This window comes from Lemur catta, chromosome 17 (assembly GCF_020740605.2).
Source record: "Lemur catta isolate mLemCat1 chromosome 17, mLemCat1.pri, whole genome shotgun sequence".
Lineage (NCBI taxonomy): Eukaryota > Metazoa > Chordata > Mammalia > Primates > Lemuridae > Lemur > Lemur catta.
In genome coordinates, this window is record NC_059144.1 from 16017439 (window position 1) to 16038529 (window position 21091).

Here is a 21091-nt window from a genome sequence, read left to right on the forward strand (position 1 = left end):
GAATTTAAAAACACCCTGCTCCCCACTTTAGTTGAATAAACTAAATTTTACTAACAGAGGACCAATCTACATTATACACATCACCACCAGTGAAATATTCTTGCCAAAAATGTTTAATTCAAAGCTAGTCAAGCCTTTAGATCTAACTTCCGGTTTACAGGAAATAAAGGAACAAGTTAATAGACACCATGGTGAAACAGTCAGATAGATCCAGAATGTGAAATATATGCTGCATGACATCTAATTTGATCTCTTCAAAAAGTCAATGTTATTTTAAAAAACACACAAGAGAGAGAGAGACGGTGAGACTGTTTTGGATTTAAAATCAAATACAGTGTATGAAACTTGACTAAATCCTGGCTTGAAAAAACATCTATATAACACATTTTGGGGACATTTGGTAGACAGTCTGAATACATGTTAAATATTAGGTCATAGTAGAAGTGATAATGGTATGTAGTTATATAATGAACTATTTAGGGGTGAAGTGCTATGATGTCTGCAATTTCATCTCAAATGTTCAGTAAAAAAGATACACACAAAGCATACATGGCAATGTTTATTTTTGATAATATGGTAGGCACATTGATGTTATTTTATTATTCTTTCTGCTTTTCTATGTTATGAAATTTTCATAGAAGTTGGGGTAAAAAAATACATTCTTGCCACTAACCATTCATGGATGAAGGGCAAAAGCCTGCTGACCCCTGCAGCAGCACAAGTTTTGCCTCCTCCACAGCACCTTCTTGGGTTGGGAAACTGTGGTGAAGAAGTGGATTAGTAGGCAGGCTGTCAGTCTCTTCCCCACCTAGGCCTCCCTAGGCCTCAGCTATCCCTTTGGAAAGTAAAGTTAGATTAGATTCAGTTAGAGCCAAAAAATTCCAAGATCGTAGGTATTTTTATTCTAGTTATCTATTGCAAATTACATAACAAATTACTCCAAATCAGTGGCTTAAAATTGCCATTTTATTATATTTTGGATTCTTTGAGTCAAGAACTCAGAAAGGACACAGCAGGGATGGCTTGTCTCTGCTCCTTGGTGTCTGGGCCTCAGTTGGGATGACTTAAAGGCCAGGGTGCCCTTAGGGCTGGAGCCAGGAATCATTTGGAAGGTATCATGTTTGTCAGGTGATGCTGGTATAGGTTGGGACCTCTGGCTATTGGCCAGAACACCTATATGTGGCTTATCCATGTGGCCTCGGATTTCTTACATGGAGGCTTGTGCTCTAAATGAATGTCCCTAGAGAACCAGGCAGAAGCTGTATGGCCTGTTATGACCTAGCCTCAGAAGTCACATGGGCCCGATTCAGAGGGTGGGAACAGAGACCCCACCTCTCTCCATGGGAGGAACATCAAACCCACAGTGTAAGAGAAGAGCTATGGGTTGGGAGACAATTGTTGAATACTTTGTGGGAATGTATTCTGAACACACTGCCACAGCACTCCCCGGTGCTTTTCTGCAGCTGCTTGTCTCCCAGCTGAGACAGATGAGATTAGAGCCCCCAGACTTTGCCCTCTGAGCAAAGTGGCTCCCCCTTCCATCTTTACAACAGCACTTTAGTCCACATCCTTGTTACTTCCTCTTGGGTTTATATCATACTTTCCCCTAAATGGCCTTCCTTCCCATCTTTATAGAACCGTCCAGCTAAACTACTCCCACTGTGCCACATCCTTTGCACACCTTCAGTGGCTCTGCAACCTTCTGTTTGGCGTTCAGGGTTCCCCAAAGCTGGTTTCCGGTGTATTCCAGTACACTGTTGTGCATTTCCATCAACTGCCCCATTCAGGCAGGTGCAGTCTCTCCCACTGTCCCATGACAACACTGTCTAGCCTCTTTGGGACAGATGATCACATTTTGCCCTGCATTGTAACCCAAAATGATGGCAGAATTGAGGGCTTCAGGAGGTCAGAAGAGCAGAGGAAAGTGTGAGTGGAGATTACGGCTTCTAAATGGTTATGTCCTGTGGGCAGCTGGGAGATGAAGGGGTGAATGGTCTATGTAAGGAAGGTATCTACCTACTATTTTATCTTTTTCCTTAGGTGCAGTGGGGCAAACAGACTGCGGGTTAAGTTTGTTTTGTATCCTTCTGAACTAGTCCAGAAAGCTGTACAGTATTTACAACAAGCTAGAGAGTTATTTATGCCTTTGATAAAAAGAGACTCAAATCCAGAACTAGAGGTGTAAAAAAAAAAAGACTTCAGTGAAAGACTGTTTCATAAATTATAAAAGTACAAATTCAACATAGATTTAATTAAAAAATGGAGCATATCTTACATAAGGATAGTTTGTAAATTAGGTATCTTATACCTATCTAGGTACTACAGAAAATGCACAGACCTTCCACAGCTCATAGAGGAAAGATAAGCAGTTGAGGAAGAATTCAAAAATAGATTATAAAGAGAAGAGTCAGGAGGCAGAAAATGCTTCAAGAGGCACAGTCTTCAGAAATTGTTCTGGAATGCCATTTCGCTCATATCAATGTCATGTTCCTGGATAACAAAATAAGACATAGAATATTTTAGTACAAAGCCTGAATCACGAACTCTGGTTTTTTGGACTTTAATTAGAGATTTCAAATCATCATTAATTGGGACATACAGGTAACTTCTAGCTTTAGGGCTGAATCCAACCCAAGGATCAAATTATCACTACCAGGACAGGGCTTCTGACCACTGCCCATCACCCACTATGAGTGAATAACAAATACAGTTGAAGGCACTGGTGGGAAGACCACACCAAACTTCATACTGTGGCCTTGGGGGCCTGTGCTGCCATGTCACCAGGGTGAGGACTGTTGGGAATCTACCTGAGCCCCCATCCTACATTTCACTGCTGAGCAGCCACATCAATAACCTCGCATCTGGGTTCCCTTCATGGCACTTAGAGCACTATAAATCCTCTCTCCCACTGCACATGGCTCTGAATGAGACAGCCAGGACTGCACTCATCTTGTTCACTGCTATGGCCCCAGCCTCTAGCACCATGCCTGGCATGTATAAGGTGTGCAGTAAAGCACTGCCAAATGAGTACCCAGCAGCTCCAGCCTCCTTCCACTAGAGGCACAGATCCTAACGGGTCTTTCTACTCACATCTAAAATCCTAAGCTTATGTTCTGCCTGCTTAAATTTTTTTTGTTGTTTTAGAGACAGTCTTGCTGTGTCGCCCCAGGTAGAGTGCAGTGGCATCATCATAGCTCACTGCAACGTCAAACTCCTGGGCTGAAGCGATCCTCCTGCCTCAGCCTCCGGAGTAGCTGGGACTACAGGCACATGCCATCATGCCCAGCTAATTTTTATATTTTTGGTAGAGATGGGGGTCTCGCTCTTGCTCAGACTGGTCTCAAACTCCTGAGCTCAAGCAATATCCCCGCCTCAGCCTCCCAGAGTGCTAGGATTACAGGCATGAGCCACCGCGCCCGGCCTCTGCCTGCTTACATTAAAAAATAAAACGCTCTTTTTTCCTACAAAGTAACATATTCTTTATAGAAATTTTTCTACAGAGGGAAAATAAAAATCAAACACTATACATGAGCATAAATATCTTTATGTTCTTTTTTACTATGCAAAATGGATATGTGTATTTTAAAAAGAAAAAGGGAATACCTCTATATATTGCTTTATGGCCCTCTCCCCACCTTACTGTATTGTGAATGTATTCCCAAGTCCTTAAACATTCTTTTAAAACATTTTTAATCTTAAGAATGTACCCTTGGATATTTAACCAGTTCCCTATTGATGAAGATTTTTCTTCTATTAAAACAGTGCTGCACTGAGCATCCTAGTTGATAAATTTGCACATATTGAGGATTTTATTATTAAAACAGATTCTGAAGATTAGAACTGCCAGGTCAAAGGTATATACATATTTTAGGGCTTTTGAAGAGTATTTTAAAAATATCCCCAGAAAAGTAGAACCAATTTATTCTCCTATGAGTAGAGTATGAATGCCTATTTACCAATACTGCTTGGGCATTTAGTTTTAGAAATCCTGTCAAGGGATGGAAAAAAGGAAGGCCGAGCATCATTTTCAAGTTCTTGGTCCTCAGTCTGAGAAAGATGATTTCTACCATGAAGTGCTGACCTCATGTCCTGCTGCTCTATCCTTCGCTCAGTTCTCTCCAGCCACACTGGCATCACTGCTGTTCCTCAAACATGCCAGGCACAGCCCAACCTTAGGGACTTTGCACAGGTTTCCCCTCTGCCTGGGACATTCCTTCCCCAGCTATCTGCATGGCTTCCCACCACACGTTCAAGTCTTTGGTTCAAAACAACTTTGCGGTGAGGCCTGCCCTGAGCACCCTGTTTAACACTCACCAGTCACCACAGCCACACTCAACACACGTGATCCCTCTGGCCCAGCTCCACTTTTATACCACAGTGCTTTTCATCTCCTAGCATACTATATGACTTGCTTACACATTATGTTTATTGTTTACTGTCTGTATCCTCTAGCTAGAATCTAGGTTCTGTGAGAACAGGGACCATTGGCTGTTTTGTTCCCATAGGAGACACTTAATAAATACTTGCAGATTGAATGAATGTCATAAAACACGAGAAGCACAGTTTATGGATGATACCACCACTGGAGGGGCTCCCACTTCAGTGGCCTTCTAGGCTCTGTACCTGGTTCAATTTCTTGAACTCCACCACTTGGAAGAAGATGTGCTCAAGGATATGTTTGGCATCTTGTTGGTCCTTTGGTAGTTTACTGGTTACTCCAAGAATGTCACCACACTTCCTCACATAGAATTCCAGATCTTCTTCAGTACCTAAGCACAGTTTGGATGGTTAGATTAACCCATAACTTCTGCCCTTCCCAAAGTACAGACTTAGTGTGTTTTAGGTATTTCCTATCAAGTTTTTATATCTCTTAAGATCATTCACCTCTTCCTAGGGTAGTGTGACCACAGGACTTCAACAGTGACACACTCTAGAGATCTCTAATGTGCAGCTTTTGTGAATTAGGACAAAAGTGTGACACACTTAACCAGAATAAAGGTGGACTGGTTCTGGCTTTCTTATTCCCCAAATCTGTCATTCCCACATTACAAACAATAAGAGCAATCAGCAGGAAAAACCAAATTACCATTCTCTGAACGCAACAACGATCACTATGAGAAAGGAATATGGGTATTTTAAAACAGCATTTATCATAATAATATTATAGAAAGAAAATTAAAGAAGAAAAATATCCCATAATTCCATCAATAACGTATCTCAGTAAAGCCATTCCCAGCAGCCCTACATAGCATGGGCAGCCATTACTGCCTTTCACACAGTATACTGCAATTTCACCCTTCTGTTTGCATTTTTAAAAATTGTAATAGAAAGTAAGTTTTTTTATTAAGATAGTCAAACATACAGCTGTAACACTCTCATCCTAGCTCTATGCCCACCAATACTACCTAGAACAGTTATTGTTAGATATGCTGCTGTGTGTAAATAGAAGTTTTCACAAAAATAAGATGAAATTATAATAGTTTTATAAGTTGCCTTCATCATTTAATGATTGTGGACATTCCATGTCAAAGCTCATGCTCTACATTTTTCTTTTACCAGATATGTAATTTTCTACTTTATTTAATAATCTTTTTAAACAACCCCTACTGATACATGAACCATTACACTGTTCCCAATTTTCTGAGTGCTATAATATCTATACAGCTGTAACTTTCCCCACCCCCCACCCCCCAACCCCCCTCACCCCCAACACAGGGTCTTGCAATGTCATCCAGGCCGGATTTGAACTCCTGGGCTCAAGTGATCGTCCTGTCTCAGCCTCCTGTGTAGCTGGGACTACAGGCGCACACCAACACACTTGGCTATAGCTATATTTTTCTGTTTTGCATTTCTATGAGGATTTTTGTGGGACAATTGGCTGGAAACAGAAATGCTGAGTCAAAGCATCTGATTCTTCACAGGTCTAATCACTATGCCTTGCTAATTTTTGATTGCCCAGCACCTATCATAAAGCCTGGCATGGAACAGAGATGCAGTGAAGGTGTTTTATTTACATTGAACTACTTCCATTCTTGCATCCTCCTTTCTGGTCTTTGGGCACATACAGATGTTGTTCACAGAGTTGTTATCCTATTGTATGTGCAGTTTTATATCTTGCTTTCTTCATTTAGGTATTCTCTCTTAAATTCGTTCAGTGTCACTCCCTGGCCTTTGTAAACCTCTTTCATAATGACTACATATTGTCCTACTGAATAAGTATGACACAATTCCCCTATTAGTGGACATTAAAGCTATTCCCAAATTTATTGTACTTTTTAGATGTTTTTTAGCTTTCTGCTTTTTTTTTAGAGATAGCGTCTCACTCTGTGTCCCAGACTGGAGTGTAGCGCCACAATCATAGCTCACTGCAGCCATGAACTCCTAGGCTCAAGTGATCCTCCCACCTCAGCCTCCTGAGCAGCTGGGATTACAGGTGCAAGCCACCACGCTCTACTGGAGGCAGTTCATGTCAGAAGGAGTGCAGGGCCAAGAGTCAGGAGGATCATTCACCATGGAGCTATGTCCCCTGGGGCCTCATTTTCTATCCACATGTCAAGGTGGGCACACTTAGCTCTCTGGGATCCTGTCCAATTTGAAGTCTCTAAGATTCTTTTGGCCCCAACTCAATTTCCTTATTTAACTGCTCCTATGACCACTGACCTAGATTTGCTAGGTGGCAGCCAGGGTCACCCTATGGTCACTCAATAGGTCAGAACTAAGGACCTATAACTCACTTAGCTAAATGGCCTCAAGAAAAACAACCATAATCATTTACATGAAATAAACAAGAATCGTAACTTTATACTCCTGTTTGTATTTTATTTTCCCTAAACAAACTCTTAAGCTTTCTCTCACAGAAAATCTCAGAAGTTCATGATTAAATAAATAAAACTCATAAAAGGAAACAAAATTTTAAAATTGGCCAAACTTACACTTATTGGTAATCTGAGCAAGCCGTGCCTTCTCAGAGGAGAATGTCTCATCTAAGTCAAACAGCTCCAGAGGAGGAGGTGGTAATTCCCTGAAACTAGGAGGGAAAACCTAAAAGGAAATAAAGTCTTTGGTGAAGAAGCTTATCCAAAGCCATAACTAACAATGATGAGTCACAGGGGAAATAAGAGGCAACTCAGCCCTTCCCTGGGGATGAACCACTCAAACTCCCATCACGCCTCCTCTACCCTTGTCCATTAGACCCGCATCAAGCCAGACGACTAGCCCACTGTAAGCAACCAAGTGGAACCAGCTCTAACCATACCATGAAACTAACCAAGCCGACACACCAGTGCCATTTAACTCAGCACAACGATGCAAATCTTGGGGCCTAGGTTTGTGTTGAACATCTGATTGTACAACTTGTTGACTGTACAACTTGTTTCTCATTCATTCATTTATTTTTGAGACAGGGTTTTGCTCCGCACCCAGGCTGGAGTGCAATGGTATGATCATAGCTCACAGTAACCTTGAACTCCTAGGCTCAAATGATTCTCCCGCCTCAGCCTCCCAGGTAGTGCGTGTGTGCCACCATGCCTGGCTAAGTTTTAAATTTTTTGTAGAGGTGGGGTCTCGCTATATTGCCCAGGCTGATCTTGAACTCCTGGGCTCAAGCAATCCTCCTGCCACAGCCTCCTAAAGTGCTGGGATTATAGATGTGAGCCACTGTGCCTGGCCCTGTTTCTCATTTAATCATGAGTTCTTCAGGGACAGAAATTATTTGGGGAAGCAGATGTAGACTAGTACAGAAAGTGCCAAACTTGGAGTCAGAATTCGTAGGTATGAGCCAATTGTGTGCTGGAAAATGTTTACTAGCTCTCAAAACAAAATGTTTAACTACTAGCTCTCACCATGGCCAATTTCAAGCTACCAAGATCAAGCCAACTGGCTTATAACATTCCAGAATGTGGTGGGACGGGACAATTTTAAAGGCAAGTTGAGTTAATGCTGGACGGAAGCCAGGCGTGGTGGCTAGTGAGGTAAGGGCCAACAGTGGGGCTCTGCAGCAGGAGCCCCCAAATACACCTACTCACCGCAGGCTGAAGGGCTGGCAGCGGTGTCTCAAACTGAGGTTGTATGAGCTGGAGGGGTTCATGTTTCACGTTTAGCTGCTCGTGAGCCCTGTGTTAATAATAAAACAAAAAAGCAAGGATCAAGATAAGATACCGTAGCAAAGCATATCTAACTGCCCACACTGTTTCACTCTCCATCAGTTTATGGTGGTTCAGTACTATTTTAGAAAAATAGGCAAATGTATTGTTATATCTAATGTAATAATCCTTTCAGGAATCTCTATTGTATCATACAGTATCATTCATTGAGAACCGAAAGGAAAAATTTCTATCGAGTATCATATCAGGTTTCTCCTAAATAGGCTTTTTTTTTTTTTTTTTTTTTTGAGACAAGGTCTTATTCTGTTGACTCAGCTACAGTGCAGTGGCATCATCACAGCTCACTGCAACTTCAAACTCCTGGGCTCAAGGGACTGAAGCCCTAAGAACTTCCACAATCTTCAATCAACACCCTTTCCCATCCACCAGCATCTGCATGCATCTTTCCCGTCTGTTACTGACAAACGAGCCATGCTCCTACCTGAAAGCTAAGACTGCTCACCAAATCCCCTTCCCCATTCTCTCCCGCTTATTCTCATTCTTCACTCCAGCCATTCTCCTTGCTCTTTCCTACGTTATACATTTTTCTCTCCACTGGAACATTCCCACCAATTTAAAAACATCCTGTGATTTCTTTCATCTAAAAAACACCTTCTTGACCTTACTTCCTCCAACTAGCTACTACCCACTGCCTCCAGCCTTGCTCTCTTCCTCTTGGCAGCAAAATACCTCCAAAGAGTTATCTATATCTGCTATCTCCAATTCCTCTGTCACTCTCTTAAACCAACTCCGAACAAGCTTTCACCCCCACATCATCAAAAATACTGTCAAGATCACCAATGACCTCCGTGTTGCTAAATCCAGTGATAAACTCTCAGCTCTCATGCTCAGACCAGAACCCATTTGTCTATCCTCTTCCTGCATTCTTAGTGTCACATAATAGCATTACCAGTTGCTCAGATCAAATGATGGCGACCACCATCTTGGTTTACTGAGTGGGTTCCTTGAACTTGGGACTCTGTGCTAAAACCAGGAAAAGTCTCAGATAAAACAGAACAAGTTTCACCCTAAATGTGTGGTACAGAGCCTGGGACACACAAGGGCTAATAACTGCTGGCAGTTCTGCGTCAACCCTGCATCCCCACCCCAGTTCCTTTATTGACCTCATCATAGATCTGAGAACATGTTTTGCATGTCACATTTGCCGTGACCCTCACTCCCATCCCCAGGCTCATGTTTTCAAACCAAACATTCTGGATGGAGTACAGTGCAGCTCAGAGAGCCACAGGTACTGACTTGATGACCTTGGGGAGGCAGGTGGTATCCAGCTGGTAAATGGACAGGTCGAAGAGGGTGGTAAAGTCCCGTGGGTTCTCATCGCCCTCCTGGAGACACACTCGAAGGCGGTCAGACAGGCTGGCTGTGTCAGGCAGCATCATGTAGTCAGAAATCTGAAAGCCACAAGAGGGTTCCTTTCAGCAGAACAGGAGCAAGAGTTTATCTGTCAAGTCTCCACTGTCTCAGGTCTAAATCTGTAACATTTACACTCTCTTGCCAAGAGATTTCACTGTTCGTGATCACTGACAACTAAACCTTAAATAAGCCACTTTATGTGGAATGAGGAACAAAACTCACTTCACTTGGCTAAACCCCAATGCTGGCTCCAATTAAGCCAGTACTCAGGCAGCTGAACACAGCTGGAGAGACACACAACCACATTGCCTGATCTCCTTTTCATTTCGTGATCTCTGATCTTGAGTGCTCAGCAAGTATATCTCCCTAATCCACTCGGTTTCCCACTCTCCCAGATGATACTTCCCTTTTGTCACTGCAACCATTCAAAACAATTTTCCCTTTCAACATTTTATCGGATGACTTTATTTTCTATTTTAGTGTAAAAATAGAGGCAATCATGAAAGAAAGTCAATAACTTCCCACTATGTGTACCTACCCACCAGCACCTGGGTCACATCCCCTGCTTTCCTCCTGTCAGATGCCTGAGCACCTGTGACACCAGCACAGACAGCCTCTCCACTGCTACATTAGATCCCAGCCCTTCTCCCCTAGCCGAGGACATCCTTCCAGCACTGCTGAGAGCTTCAGTCATGACACATGCTGTGGGTTGGTAACACTAAATGACCAGGAAAACCTAAATGTCTATCAATAGGAGACTAGTTAAATATATTACATTCAGGCTGGGCACAAGGGCTCATGCCTGTAATCCTAGGACTTTGGGAGGCCAAGGCAGGAGGATTGCTTAAGGCCAGGAATTCAAGACCAGCCTGAGCAACATAGCAAAACCCTGTCTCCACAAATAATTTTTAAAAATTAGCCAGGTGTGATGGGTGCACACCTGAAGTCCCACCTACTCATGAGGCTGAGGTGGGAGGATTACTTGATCCCAGGAATTCGAGGCTATAGTGAACTATGATGCCACTGCATTCCAGCCTGGGTGACAGAGCAAGACCCTGTCTCTAAAAAAAAAAAATAAAAAAATATATATTACATTTAAACAATGAAAATACAGTCTTAAAAATAAAACAAAGAAACCTCTATGTATGAATATGGAAAAATCTTCAAGATATATTGGTAATTTTTAAAAGGTGCTATATAGTATGTGTGTGTGTGTATATATATATATATATATACATGTATATATATATACACACACACACAGCATATATAGTACCATTTATATAAAAGAAAGGGGAAGGAGAATTTGCTCATGTAAGTATAAAATATCTCTAGTAGAACACACAAGAAACTACTAAGACTGGGCAAGAAACAATGTGCCTGGGCTGAAAGATAGAAGGAAGACTGTCACTGTGTATGCTTTTGAATTCCCAACTATGTAAATGCATTAGCGATTAAAAATAAATTCAAATTTAAATAAATGCATGCGGACAACAAAAAGTCTATTCCTAATTGCCCTCTGAACTGCATTTAGCCAACAAGGCCAACCTGGTAATAGTTTAAAAACTTGTCCTCTGAAGTCACCTGTAATATACTTTTTTCTACATTCTCTAGCTCCAGCACTGGAGGAGACATGCCTGAGCATTACAGAAATAACTGGTCAAGACAGACAGGCTCACTTTTTTCTGTAGCCCAAAGGTCAAATGTTCCCCCAATCCTCAACCTTTGTTTTAGACAAAAAACGAGAAGAGCATAAACAAATAAATATCCTTCCCAGCATCATTTGGCTGTTTTAGAGACTTCAGCCCACCAACATGACAGCGGGGTGAGGTGAGAGCAACAAGGGCACTGACTGGGCTAGAGCACACCCAGCACTCAACACAGGTCAGTAATGGGCCCAACAGTCCCAAAGATCCTGAAGTTGATTCTCTTATCTCCCTGCACAGAGCCCTTCTGCAAAATCCTAGTTCAGAAAGCCAGCAAGGCCTTAGATGTCCAGACAGAAATATAAAAGAGTGTTTCCAGGACCACTGGCTTTCATGAGTTCCTGGCAGGTTTCGGGGTTAAAATTTGTTACATACATTCTTTTAGCTCTTTTTTGAGCTACTGTTTTATTTTATTAAATACTGTTTGAAACTGAGCTATTGTCTAGGTTTGAAACCCATTCTGATGTAACATGATTTGATCTGAAATCATAGTTAGGAAATTCAGGTTTTTGGAATTTCTCAGTTTGCAATGTTATTGGATCCAGCATTTTATTTTCCAAAGCCTTACTATACAAAGTCAATTTTCTTCCAGGGCTCAAATCTAGAAGATATATGCATGGTTTTAGAGAAAGGCCTTAACAACACTACCATCTTCCACTGGCTTTCCCCTGCCACCTCCCTTCTCAACTCAGTCCAGTGTCATGTGTGGTGGACAGTGAACAACAGAGTAGAAGAAAAGTGACAGGCCCCAGAATCAGCCTCATCTGGGTGTTAATAATGGCTCAGCAAGTATTGATGTAAGTGGGGACCTTGAACAGTTTACTTACTTCAGTTTCCTCAGCTAGAAAATGATGCTGGGAATGACAGACACTTAGCAGGAGCTAAGTGGTGGCCACACAGGACAGGAACAGATGCAGCAGACCCACAACACTCTAAATAGGATTGGCAGCTGCCAAAGATGCCATCCACTCAGGGGTTGGTCCTGTGACATCTGAAAAGCGAAGTAAGTCCCTGTTGTACCCCAATTCTTTTATTTCGAGACCTTACATCACTTTTCAGGAGGAAATTAAACAAAATATTCACATGTTTAACGATTCCACATAGGGAATATTTTAGACGTGTGGCTCTAGCCATGTCCTTAGCTGAGGGAGGACACAGTCAGTGGACAGCCATCTCTGTTTTCTCACCTACCTCCTGCTGCTCACAGCCAGGAAATCATTCTCCTGACATTTCAGAGTTTAAGAAACAGAGAAGCAACTGTAGAATGAGTGGACTTTGAACTAGGAGGCCTGGTTTGGGCCCGGCGCTGCACGTGCTGCACGTGCCTACCATTTGCGTACACTGCAATCTTGCAGAGTTTCATTCAGTTTCTTCACCTGTAAAAATGGGAATAAGATCATCTCCCTCCCAGGGCTGTTGTGAGGATTAAATAAGATGATTTATGTGAAAGTAGATAACAAATAGTGCCTGACATATCATAAACACAAAAGTTAAAAAAAAAGCCTTGTAGATATATAGCACATTTTACACCTTTTAATTTAATAAGTAAATTTCCATCTATTAATTTAGGCCTCACAATCATCCTGTGAGACAGAGGGCACAGGCCTTAGAGCCCCCAATTCACAGATGAGGAAACTAGGATATGAAAAAAGGCCAGAAAGAACCTGTTTAAGGTCCAAGGGCCAGGGGCAGTGCCAGATCCAGAACGTAGGTTACTGGTTCCTATGCCAGTGCTGGTTTCACCCCCTCCCTGGTCTAACGAATATTATCATGATACCTTTAGAACTGTGATTTCTAAGGCAACAAAATTATAGTTTACAATTTAAATTCTGACGATCACTGTTTCTTCATGAAAAAATTATTTTTATATCCTTCATATTTCTGGAGGAAGAATTTTTTTACAAATGTTCATTTTGAAAGTTGGGCCGGAAAGTATATATTTTAAATTCCAATTTTTATATAAATATGTATATATATGGGCTCCCACCCCAATTAATTCTATGATTAATTATAAAATTTATTTACTAACTTTTTTTTTAATAATGTGGCCTTCATCTCCCCAAAAGCATCCCTTCTTTCCCTCTGTCTTACAGATGTGGTAAGACAGACAGACATTCCTCTGGAACTGTTAAAAGTGGTACTGAGAAGCTGGACCCATTTTTTTCCACTTCGTGTCTTTTCATGATTCACAACATCCTACCTCAGGGTCCTCAGCATCAATCTGGTTTAGGTGGATATCTTCTGTCGTGAACCACTGGAAAACAACATCCTGGGTTTAAAAAATAAATACAGAATTAGTTGAGACATCTAAGGGTCAGAATTAGATAATTAAATCAAGAAAAATGATAGAGGGGAAAAGATTAAACCTGTGATTTAAAAAAGGGTAGCTAGCCTTGTCTTGATGAAATCATATGAGAACTTAAAGGTTTTCTTCACCCTAATCCAACCTTTGTTATGAGAAATTTACAATTTATCTTAAAGCATTCTAACATCTTACCACAAGCCAAAATTTATTAAAACTTGTTCACAATTCCAAAGTAATCCCTGTTTAATGTGATGACAGTCTGAACTTACAAGTAAAACTTTTTAAAAGTAGAATATCTAGATCTCCCAGAATGTCTAGAGACACTGAAACTTCATGTAGATTCCATAGAAATAAGATCTTAATTACCTAATGTTACAATTATAAGGCTGAACGAATTTATTTCATTAATGAAAAAGCTTAGCAGCAGCTTCTCCCTCTGGCAGGTGAGTCACTGGAATCACACCAGTGCACAGCTCTGGCATGCACTGGAAACATGTTTTCTCTGTCATCCTTCATCAGACATGCTCGCTTTGCACTATTTTGACAGAGTAGTTGCAATTCCTTTACTTTATTCGCCACATGAACTGGTGACAAGTCCTGTACAGAACCCCTCCTGACTACCGTCATGCCATCAGCCCCTCGTCTCCGTTCACGCCTTCACTACCTTAAGTCACATCCTCGTCCCTTCTTGCCTGGCTGACTCCACCTGCTTCCTCCTAGCTCTAGGCTGCCTCCCCCTTTCCACCTTCCATAACAACTGACAGAGAAGTCTTTCTAAAAACACAGATCTGACTATGTCGAAGGCTGCTAAAGACCCTGCAAGGAGTCCCCAGGGCTTTTAGCATGAAGTTCAAGCTCCTTGGCCTCACACATGAAGCCCTTATGGAGCCTGCCCCTCACCACATTTCCAGGGTCGGCTCCTATCCCAATTTGGCACACTCAGAAATGTCCTTCTGGACTTACTAATTTCTCTCTCTCTTGCTCTCTCTCTCTCTCTCTATACTATAAACTTTTTCAAAGCAGGGACTATGCCTGACTCAACTTTGTATTCTTAGTGCCTGGCATATGATGGGTTCTGAATAGCTAGTTTTAAAAGAGTAAATGAACTTATCAGTATTTTCTAAATGATGTGAAAATCATACTTATACATTATACATTAATGTGGTGAAAGAAAAAGTTTACCATGATTTTGCTGTTTTCTTCTTTGTCCAAATATTGGTCACTGAACATGTGACATGAGCCAAGCACTGCCAGCTTCCCACCTTGGTTCTACTGATAACAAAGTAGTGTCAGATACTCAGATCCCAAAATGCACTGCATATATCCTAGTCCCCAAACACTTATCATTGGAATCATGTTAGCAACTGTCTCATATACCAAAAAGTACCAATTCACATCAGGATTTTAATAGTACAGTCTAGAAATACCAACTACTACACTTTAACCCGCCTCTCATTTTAGACACTTCTATATTTTTCTATTTGACTTTAACAAAAAGTAATATAAATTGATTCTAGAACATTTTCCCATTGTTAGCTATCTTATAAGTGAAGACCATAATTTTTTTTTCTTTTTTTTTTGAGACAGGGTCTCAGTCTGTCACCCAGGCTGGAGTACAGTAGTGCAATCACAGCTCACTGCAGCCTCGGACTCCTGGGCTCAGGCGATCCTCCTGCCTCAGCCTCCCCAGTAACTAGGACTACAGGCACATCCACCATGCCTGGCTGATTTTTTAAATTTTGTAGAGACAGAGTCTCACTATGTTGCTCAGGCTGGTCTTGAACTCTTGGCCCCAAGTGATCCTCCTGCCTCAGCCTCCCAAAGTGCTGGTGTGAGCCACCACACCCAGCCAAAGATCATAATTTTAAAGGAAAAAGATGACAAACCCCAAAACAATCGTACAGTTAAAGACACTTATGAGTACTAATAAAAAGTATTTAAAGCCAGGTGCAGTATGGCTCATACCTATAATCCTAAGTGTACATTAGGTATAATTCTTTTCCTAGTGCCATTATAACTGTGCCTGTTCCCTGTATGTGATATAGCCTAAGCCAGAGATGTCAAGGGATATAAATACACAAGTTCTACAAATTAAAAAAAACTGGCAAAACAAACTTTGACCTATACCATATTAAAAGTAAATGCTTCATAGGAAAAATAGCAATACTATTACTATGCCATAACCATTGAAAATAGAGAACAGGAAGTCAATTTGGTGGAAATCTAAAGAAAGAAAAGGGAAGTGACTGAAAGAACTGTGCTGTGATTTGAATTCACATACGTGAGTAAATACAGGGAAGGAAGTTAGAGTAAAAGACTTTTTTTTTCCTCCTACAACGCACAGTTAGGCTTATATTTTCTTTTCTTTATTTTCTTTTTCCTATCTTGTTTATTTCAAATAGACTATAGATTTTCTTTTAATCCTTTTATTCTTTCCTGACAGATTCTACCACTATCTTCAGCTTCCTTTTCCAGCCATTGTCTGTAATTTGTTCCAATTAAATAAAAGTATGGACCGATTTTCTCCTTCAATATTAACAAGTCTATTTAAGTAAACCAAAGACCTAGAAAGGATCATAAGCTCAAAGAAGGCAATGGCCCCGGGCAAGGAGGCAGAATCTTTGAGTGCTCGCCTGGCCCTGCTCATGGTTTCCAGGAGGATGGAGAGTAGCCCCTCTCTGGTATCACTGGTTCATCTCAGAAACTCAAGGGTGATGGACAACAATCTCTTTCAAGGACTGTGTTTATTAGGCAGGACTGAAATCCTACAAGGAGAAAATGGGCTCTAAATGGCTAGGAATGAGCAGATGATAATCTCATGAGTTCTAGATGAGTCACCACACTTAGCACAGAATTCTGCACCTGATGGATGCTCCATAAAAATCCACTGACTAAGCCAGGTAAAATCGCGATGCACACTTAAGAAATCCAATAATCACAGTTGTAGTATTAAAATACTTGAGGGCCCTTAAAATAGTGTCTCATTTACTTTTGTACCTATAAACAGTTTACATAAACTATTTCTACATCTTGAAAATAATACTTGACTCTAATTTTAAAACAGTATTTCCAGCTATTTGGAATAGGCTGTCTCAATAGCTATATGAATTTTGTTTAAATCTTTCAAACACAGTATAAACATTTACTTCTAAAAAAATGAGGTCAGAGTTTTTAAATAAGGAAGGAAAGATAATACCTAGATTCCACAAAGAAAAATAGGATTCTGAGGAGCTAGAGACATCTATCTATGTTCCTGGAAAAAAAACCTTGAAGGTCAGCTGCTGAATTCTATGTCTTGGTGGACAGAGGAAGGTAAATTCAGCAAAACGTGAATTAAAAGGCAGTGGGAAAGTGGAGTCATAAGGAGGTGGGACCACCTGTCCCCACATTTCTATGGGGTTTCCAGGATGAGAACTGGACAACTAATCCTCTGATATGCTTTCCTGGGATGAACTAAAACAACAGCAATATTATGCTGTGTAATTGTGTGTCATTTGTTAACTCCCTCTGTTCCTGAATGAATTTTCTTTACAATGAGGGTGAGAGCCATAGTCCCACATAGACAGGATGAAAAGTTATTGTAAGAGTTATAGTGTAGGTAGCCTCATGCTACAGTGGAAAAGCTTTGGATTTAGAATAATAAGAGCTAGGGTTAGGCCTTGACTACATCAACTCCTGGACGATACACTGTTTCCCCATAAGTAAAATGTAGATAACTGAAATACTGGTGTGAAAACCAGCGAGAAACATGCAAACCCTCTGGACATGGTAAGTTTTTATTATTTCAACGATAAAAACAACATCTACACGCATATCTAAGAAAGGTTGTACCTTTGAGTGATAGAAAGCTAGAATGGGTCTGTTAAGTGGGAAGCAGACAGAGCCTGTAGACAGAACAGCCACTGCTGGTTTCATGACACTCAATGTGGCACCAAAAGGATAGACAAAGGTGAGAGCCCTGTAAGAGATTAAAGAAACAGATTCAAATTTTTAAAAAATGAATACTAAATGTCTGAAAAACAATCTTAGTGTTTCTTGAGCAATGCTCTTTGATCCACCATCAAACACAAAATTTCTTCTAAGCTTTGTTTTCTTAATACAAAATTGGGACAACTCTAGCTGTAAGTTTAATAAAGCATTTTAACAAACATGGATGTAAATTAACAGAAAAGTATAAATGAGTGTAACGGGGAGAAGTAAGTAGCTTCTAATGGATGGGGGAGGAAGAAAATGGTCATCCCCATGCCCAATAATTTGAAATGCCACTTTTACTATACACAAATAACCCCCAACCTCCAAATATGTTTTAGGTCTGATTCTAATCTATATTATTTACGTTTTACTATTTCTGCTCTAGTGCTATGTTATTTTAATTACTAAAACTTTGTAACATGCTTTAGCTACATAAAAATTTCACCTTCTATGGGGTAAAATACGCCAAAGTAAAAAGGGAAGCTGGAAAAAATATTTGCAACACACAGAGGTCTTATAAATGCATAAGAAAATACAAACCATCAATAGAAAAATGGTTAAAAAGCAATGAACAGGAAATTCACAGAAATACAATCAGCCAATAGACTTTAAAGGCCATCCCATGCGCTAATAAACAAAGAAATACAAATTCAAAATAAGAGACACCAGTTTTACTAAAATACTCCATACCAGCAAGAGAGAAAAAAGGGGTATGTTTATAGGGACCGTAAGTGCTACCACCTGCCTCAAGAGTGCTTTGGCAATGTATCACATTTGGCAAACGCATCAGTGGGAAGACCCTAGACCCAGAAATTCTAGTGCTAAGAATCTATCCTACTAAAATATTAGCATGAGTGCATGAAAATCGTACTTACAAAGATGTTGCCTTGTGCTTTGTTATTTAAATATAATGACAAATATAAAATTATTTATAACAACAACATAGAGTAGAAGTTAAGAGTACAGACTCCGGAGCAGACTGCCAAAGACCAAATCTAAGTAGTCACGTGAATTTGGGCAATTACCTCTCTGTAACTCATCGCTAACCTTCCAGGGTGGTTGTGAGGATTAAATGAGGTAATAAATGTCTATCACATAGTAAATGCTTGATAAACATCAGGTGGTATTATTAAAGCAAAATATTATAAACTACCTAAATGTCCAATACTAAGGGGCCAGGTAGATAAATTTAGATATATCCAATTTAATCCAGTCATTAAAAAGGAAAAAGTACTTATCTATGACTTTATATATTAAAAAAATCTAGAAATCTAAATATACTGTTAAGGCTGATTATCTTCCGAGGGAGAGGCACAGATTTACAGTGCAGAACTCCTACTTTCTTCCCTTTGAACTGCTCAAATATTTTTTTGGTGAGAATTACTTTTGTTATCAAAAACAAAAATTCTTTTCATTTTGGAAAAAAAAAAACTCTTCAAAATGATAAACACGTCCTCCTCAGGTGGCCTCAGAAAACACACTTACTGGGCATTGTTGCCACTGCTTTCCTCGTCAATGATTCCAGGCACCGCCTTTCCTGCAGCTCGGCTAATTTCCCTTAAAGAAAAAAAATAAAATCTAGTAAACAAAAATTTTGGGAATTTCACACTGCATTCATTAATATAGTATATATGAATGAAATGCAAGAATTTTACAGACTTCGAGATACAATTTTTTTAATTAAATAAAAGTACACCCTTACCTTTTTCGGAATCTTGCAAAAGTTAACATTAAAATATTAGAATCAGTTCTCCTCTTTCTCGAGTTCTGAGGAAAGGGTCCATATTCTAAGCCCACATTCTAGACTCTATCCTCAGAGCCAGCAGAATGCCTGCCCCATAGCAAGCTCAAGCATGGAATGAATAATTTTGAACATGGGAGAAGCTCACAGAAGGCATCTGATGTTGCTCCCTCAGACATTCATTTCCTACTTCCCCCAAACCCCTGATTTGTTTTTAGGATCCAGATCTGAGAAAGCTCACTCCATCCCAGGCTCTAGGAGACAACTTTGGCATCAGGACAGTTTGGGATGGGCACTGTGGCCTAGGGCAGCTCAAAAAGAGCAAATCTCCTCACGCCTGTAATCCTAGCACTTTGGGAGGCTGAGGCGGGAGGATTGCTTGAGGCCAGGAGTTTGAGACCAGCCTGAACACACAACATAGCAAGACCCCATTTCTAAAAAAAAAAATGGAAAAATGAGCCAGGCATTGTGACACATGACTATAGTCCCAACTACACAGGAGGCTGAGGCAGGAGGATTGCTTGAGCCTAGGAGTTTGAGGTTGCAGTGATGGCACCACTGCACTGTAGCCAGGGTGACAAAGGGAGACTCTGTCTCAAACAACAAACAAATTAACAAACAAACAAAAACCAACAACAACAAAAAAACAAACAAACCAAAAAAAAGTAGATCTCAGGACTACTTTTGCTGGGAATGCTGGAACCAAGGCATGCTCTCTTGCCCCAGATGGTGTGACATACAGATACGAACTTGGGAACTATTAAAACTGTTCAGCCCACACACACAGGAGAACAGAGCCAAGAGAACTGAAGGGAAATGGAACCAGAGCCTTGATGACGTGAATCTTTCAGTCAATCCATACCCAAAGCCTGCCCCATTTCTGGGTTTTTCAAGTACGTAAATCAATAAAGTCTTTTTATTGTTTAATCCCACTTGAATAGGGTTTTCTGCCACTTGCAACTGAAAGTATCCTAATCCTAACTAACAAAAACGTGAATGTGAAGTAAGGTTTCAAAAGACGGAGGAATATAATTTGATGAATGAATAGTAGTAATAAAATAAATTAAAATAAAACAAAAAAGCAAGAAAGGAAAAAGGGACAGTGAAAAGCACGTGTGAAAAGAAATAATGGAAGATTCATGGAGGAAAGATGAGAGTCACTGGTAAGACACTACTGCTTTTCAACATGCTTACCTGTTCAGGACTCCATCAGAAACTAGAGCTTCTTTAGGATGGAAATACTTGTAATACACATTTCTAACAACAGCATCTTTAAAAGAGAAGAAGGTATATTTCAGGTTAGAAATAAGTTTGATATTATAGACTCAGATAAATTTTGACCCAAAAAGAACCCTGGAACTCTGTTCCAATCCCTCTCATTTTATAAATGGAAGAAGCCTGGGCACAGAAGGCTCAGACCACTGGTGAGACCAGAACACTGAACCATGTACCCTAAGCCCAGGGCTCTTTCCATCGTACCCCTGGGCCTAGAGGGCTATGATATGAAGAATACTATTACTGCTTCCATTTAAAATAATAATACCAATTACCATTATTAACCATGATTCCATATTCTTCTAGTAAAAAGTTGATATTGGTATCGAATCTGGATTCTCCACCTTCTCCTAGCATCACAAGGATACTGCCACCACTGTCAAGGTACTTCTTCAGGACCTCAAACTACACAAAGGAAAAAAACAACCTGTGAATATACTCAAAATACTTTTGTCCAAAATACTATAAGACCTTAAATAGCTGAAAAATAAACACTTCACATCTATAAGGCATTTAAATATAAATGTACGTAAGATAAAATTTACTCTCTACGTAGGATCTCCAAGCTTGTCTTTCA

At 40.4% G+C, this 21091-nt stretch overlaps 1 protein-coding gene across 1 annotated transcript in view; it reads right to left on the reverse strand.

The window, feature by feature from the left end:
* Nucleotides 1-544: 544 nt before the first annotated feature.
* IFT52 (intraflagellar transport 52) overlaps nucleotides 545-21091 on the reverse strand; it is a 28947-nt gene continuing 8400 nt past the window's right edge. The window contains exons 4-14 of the mRNA XM_045528897.1: nucleotides 20790-20919; nucleotides 20434-20509; nucleotides 18984-19055; nucleotides 17358-17484; nucleotides 14709-14795; nucleotides 13422-13490; nucleotides 9399-9553; nucleotides 8025-8112; nucleotides 6933-7041; nucleotides 4624-4769; nucleotides 545-2490 (exon numbers count right to left, since the gene is read on the reverse strand). Of these exons, the coding sequence (XP_045384853.1) occupies nucleotides 2443-2490; nucleotides 4624-4769; nucleotides 6933-7041; nucleotides 8025-8112; nucleotides 9399-9553; nucleotides 13422-13490; nucleotides 14709-14795; nucleotides 17358-17484; nucleotides 18984-19055; nucleotides 20434-20509; nucleotides 20790-20919 (1107 nt within the window). The 3' untranslated portion in view covers nucleotides 545-2442. The remainder of the gene's footprint in view (nucleotides 2491-4623; nucleotides 4770-6932; nucleotides 7042-8024; nucleotides 8113-9398; nucleotides 9554-13421; nucleotides 13491-14708; nucleotides 14796-17357; nucleotides 17485-18983; nucleotides 19056-20433; nucleotides 20510-20789; nucleotides 20920-21091) is intronic.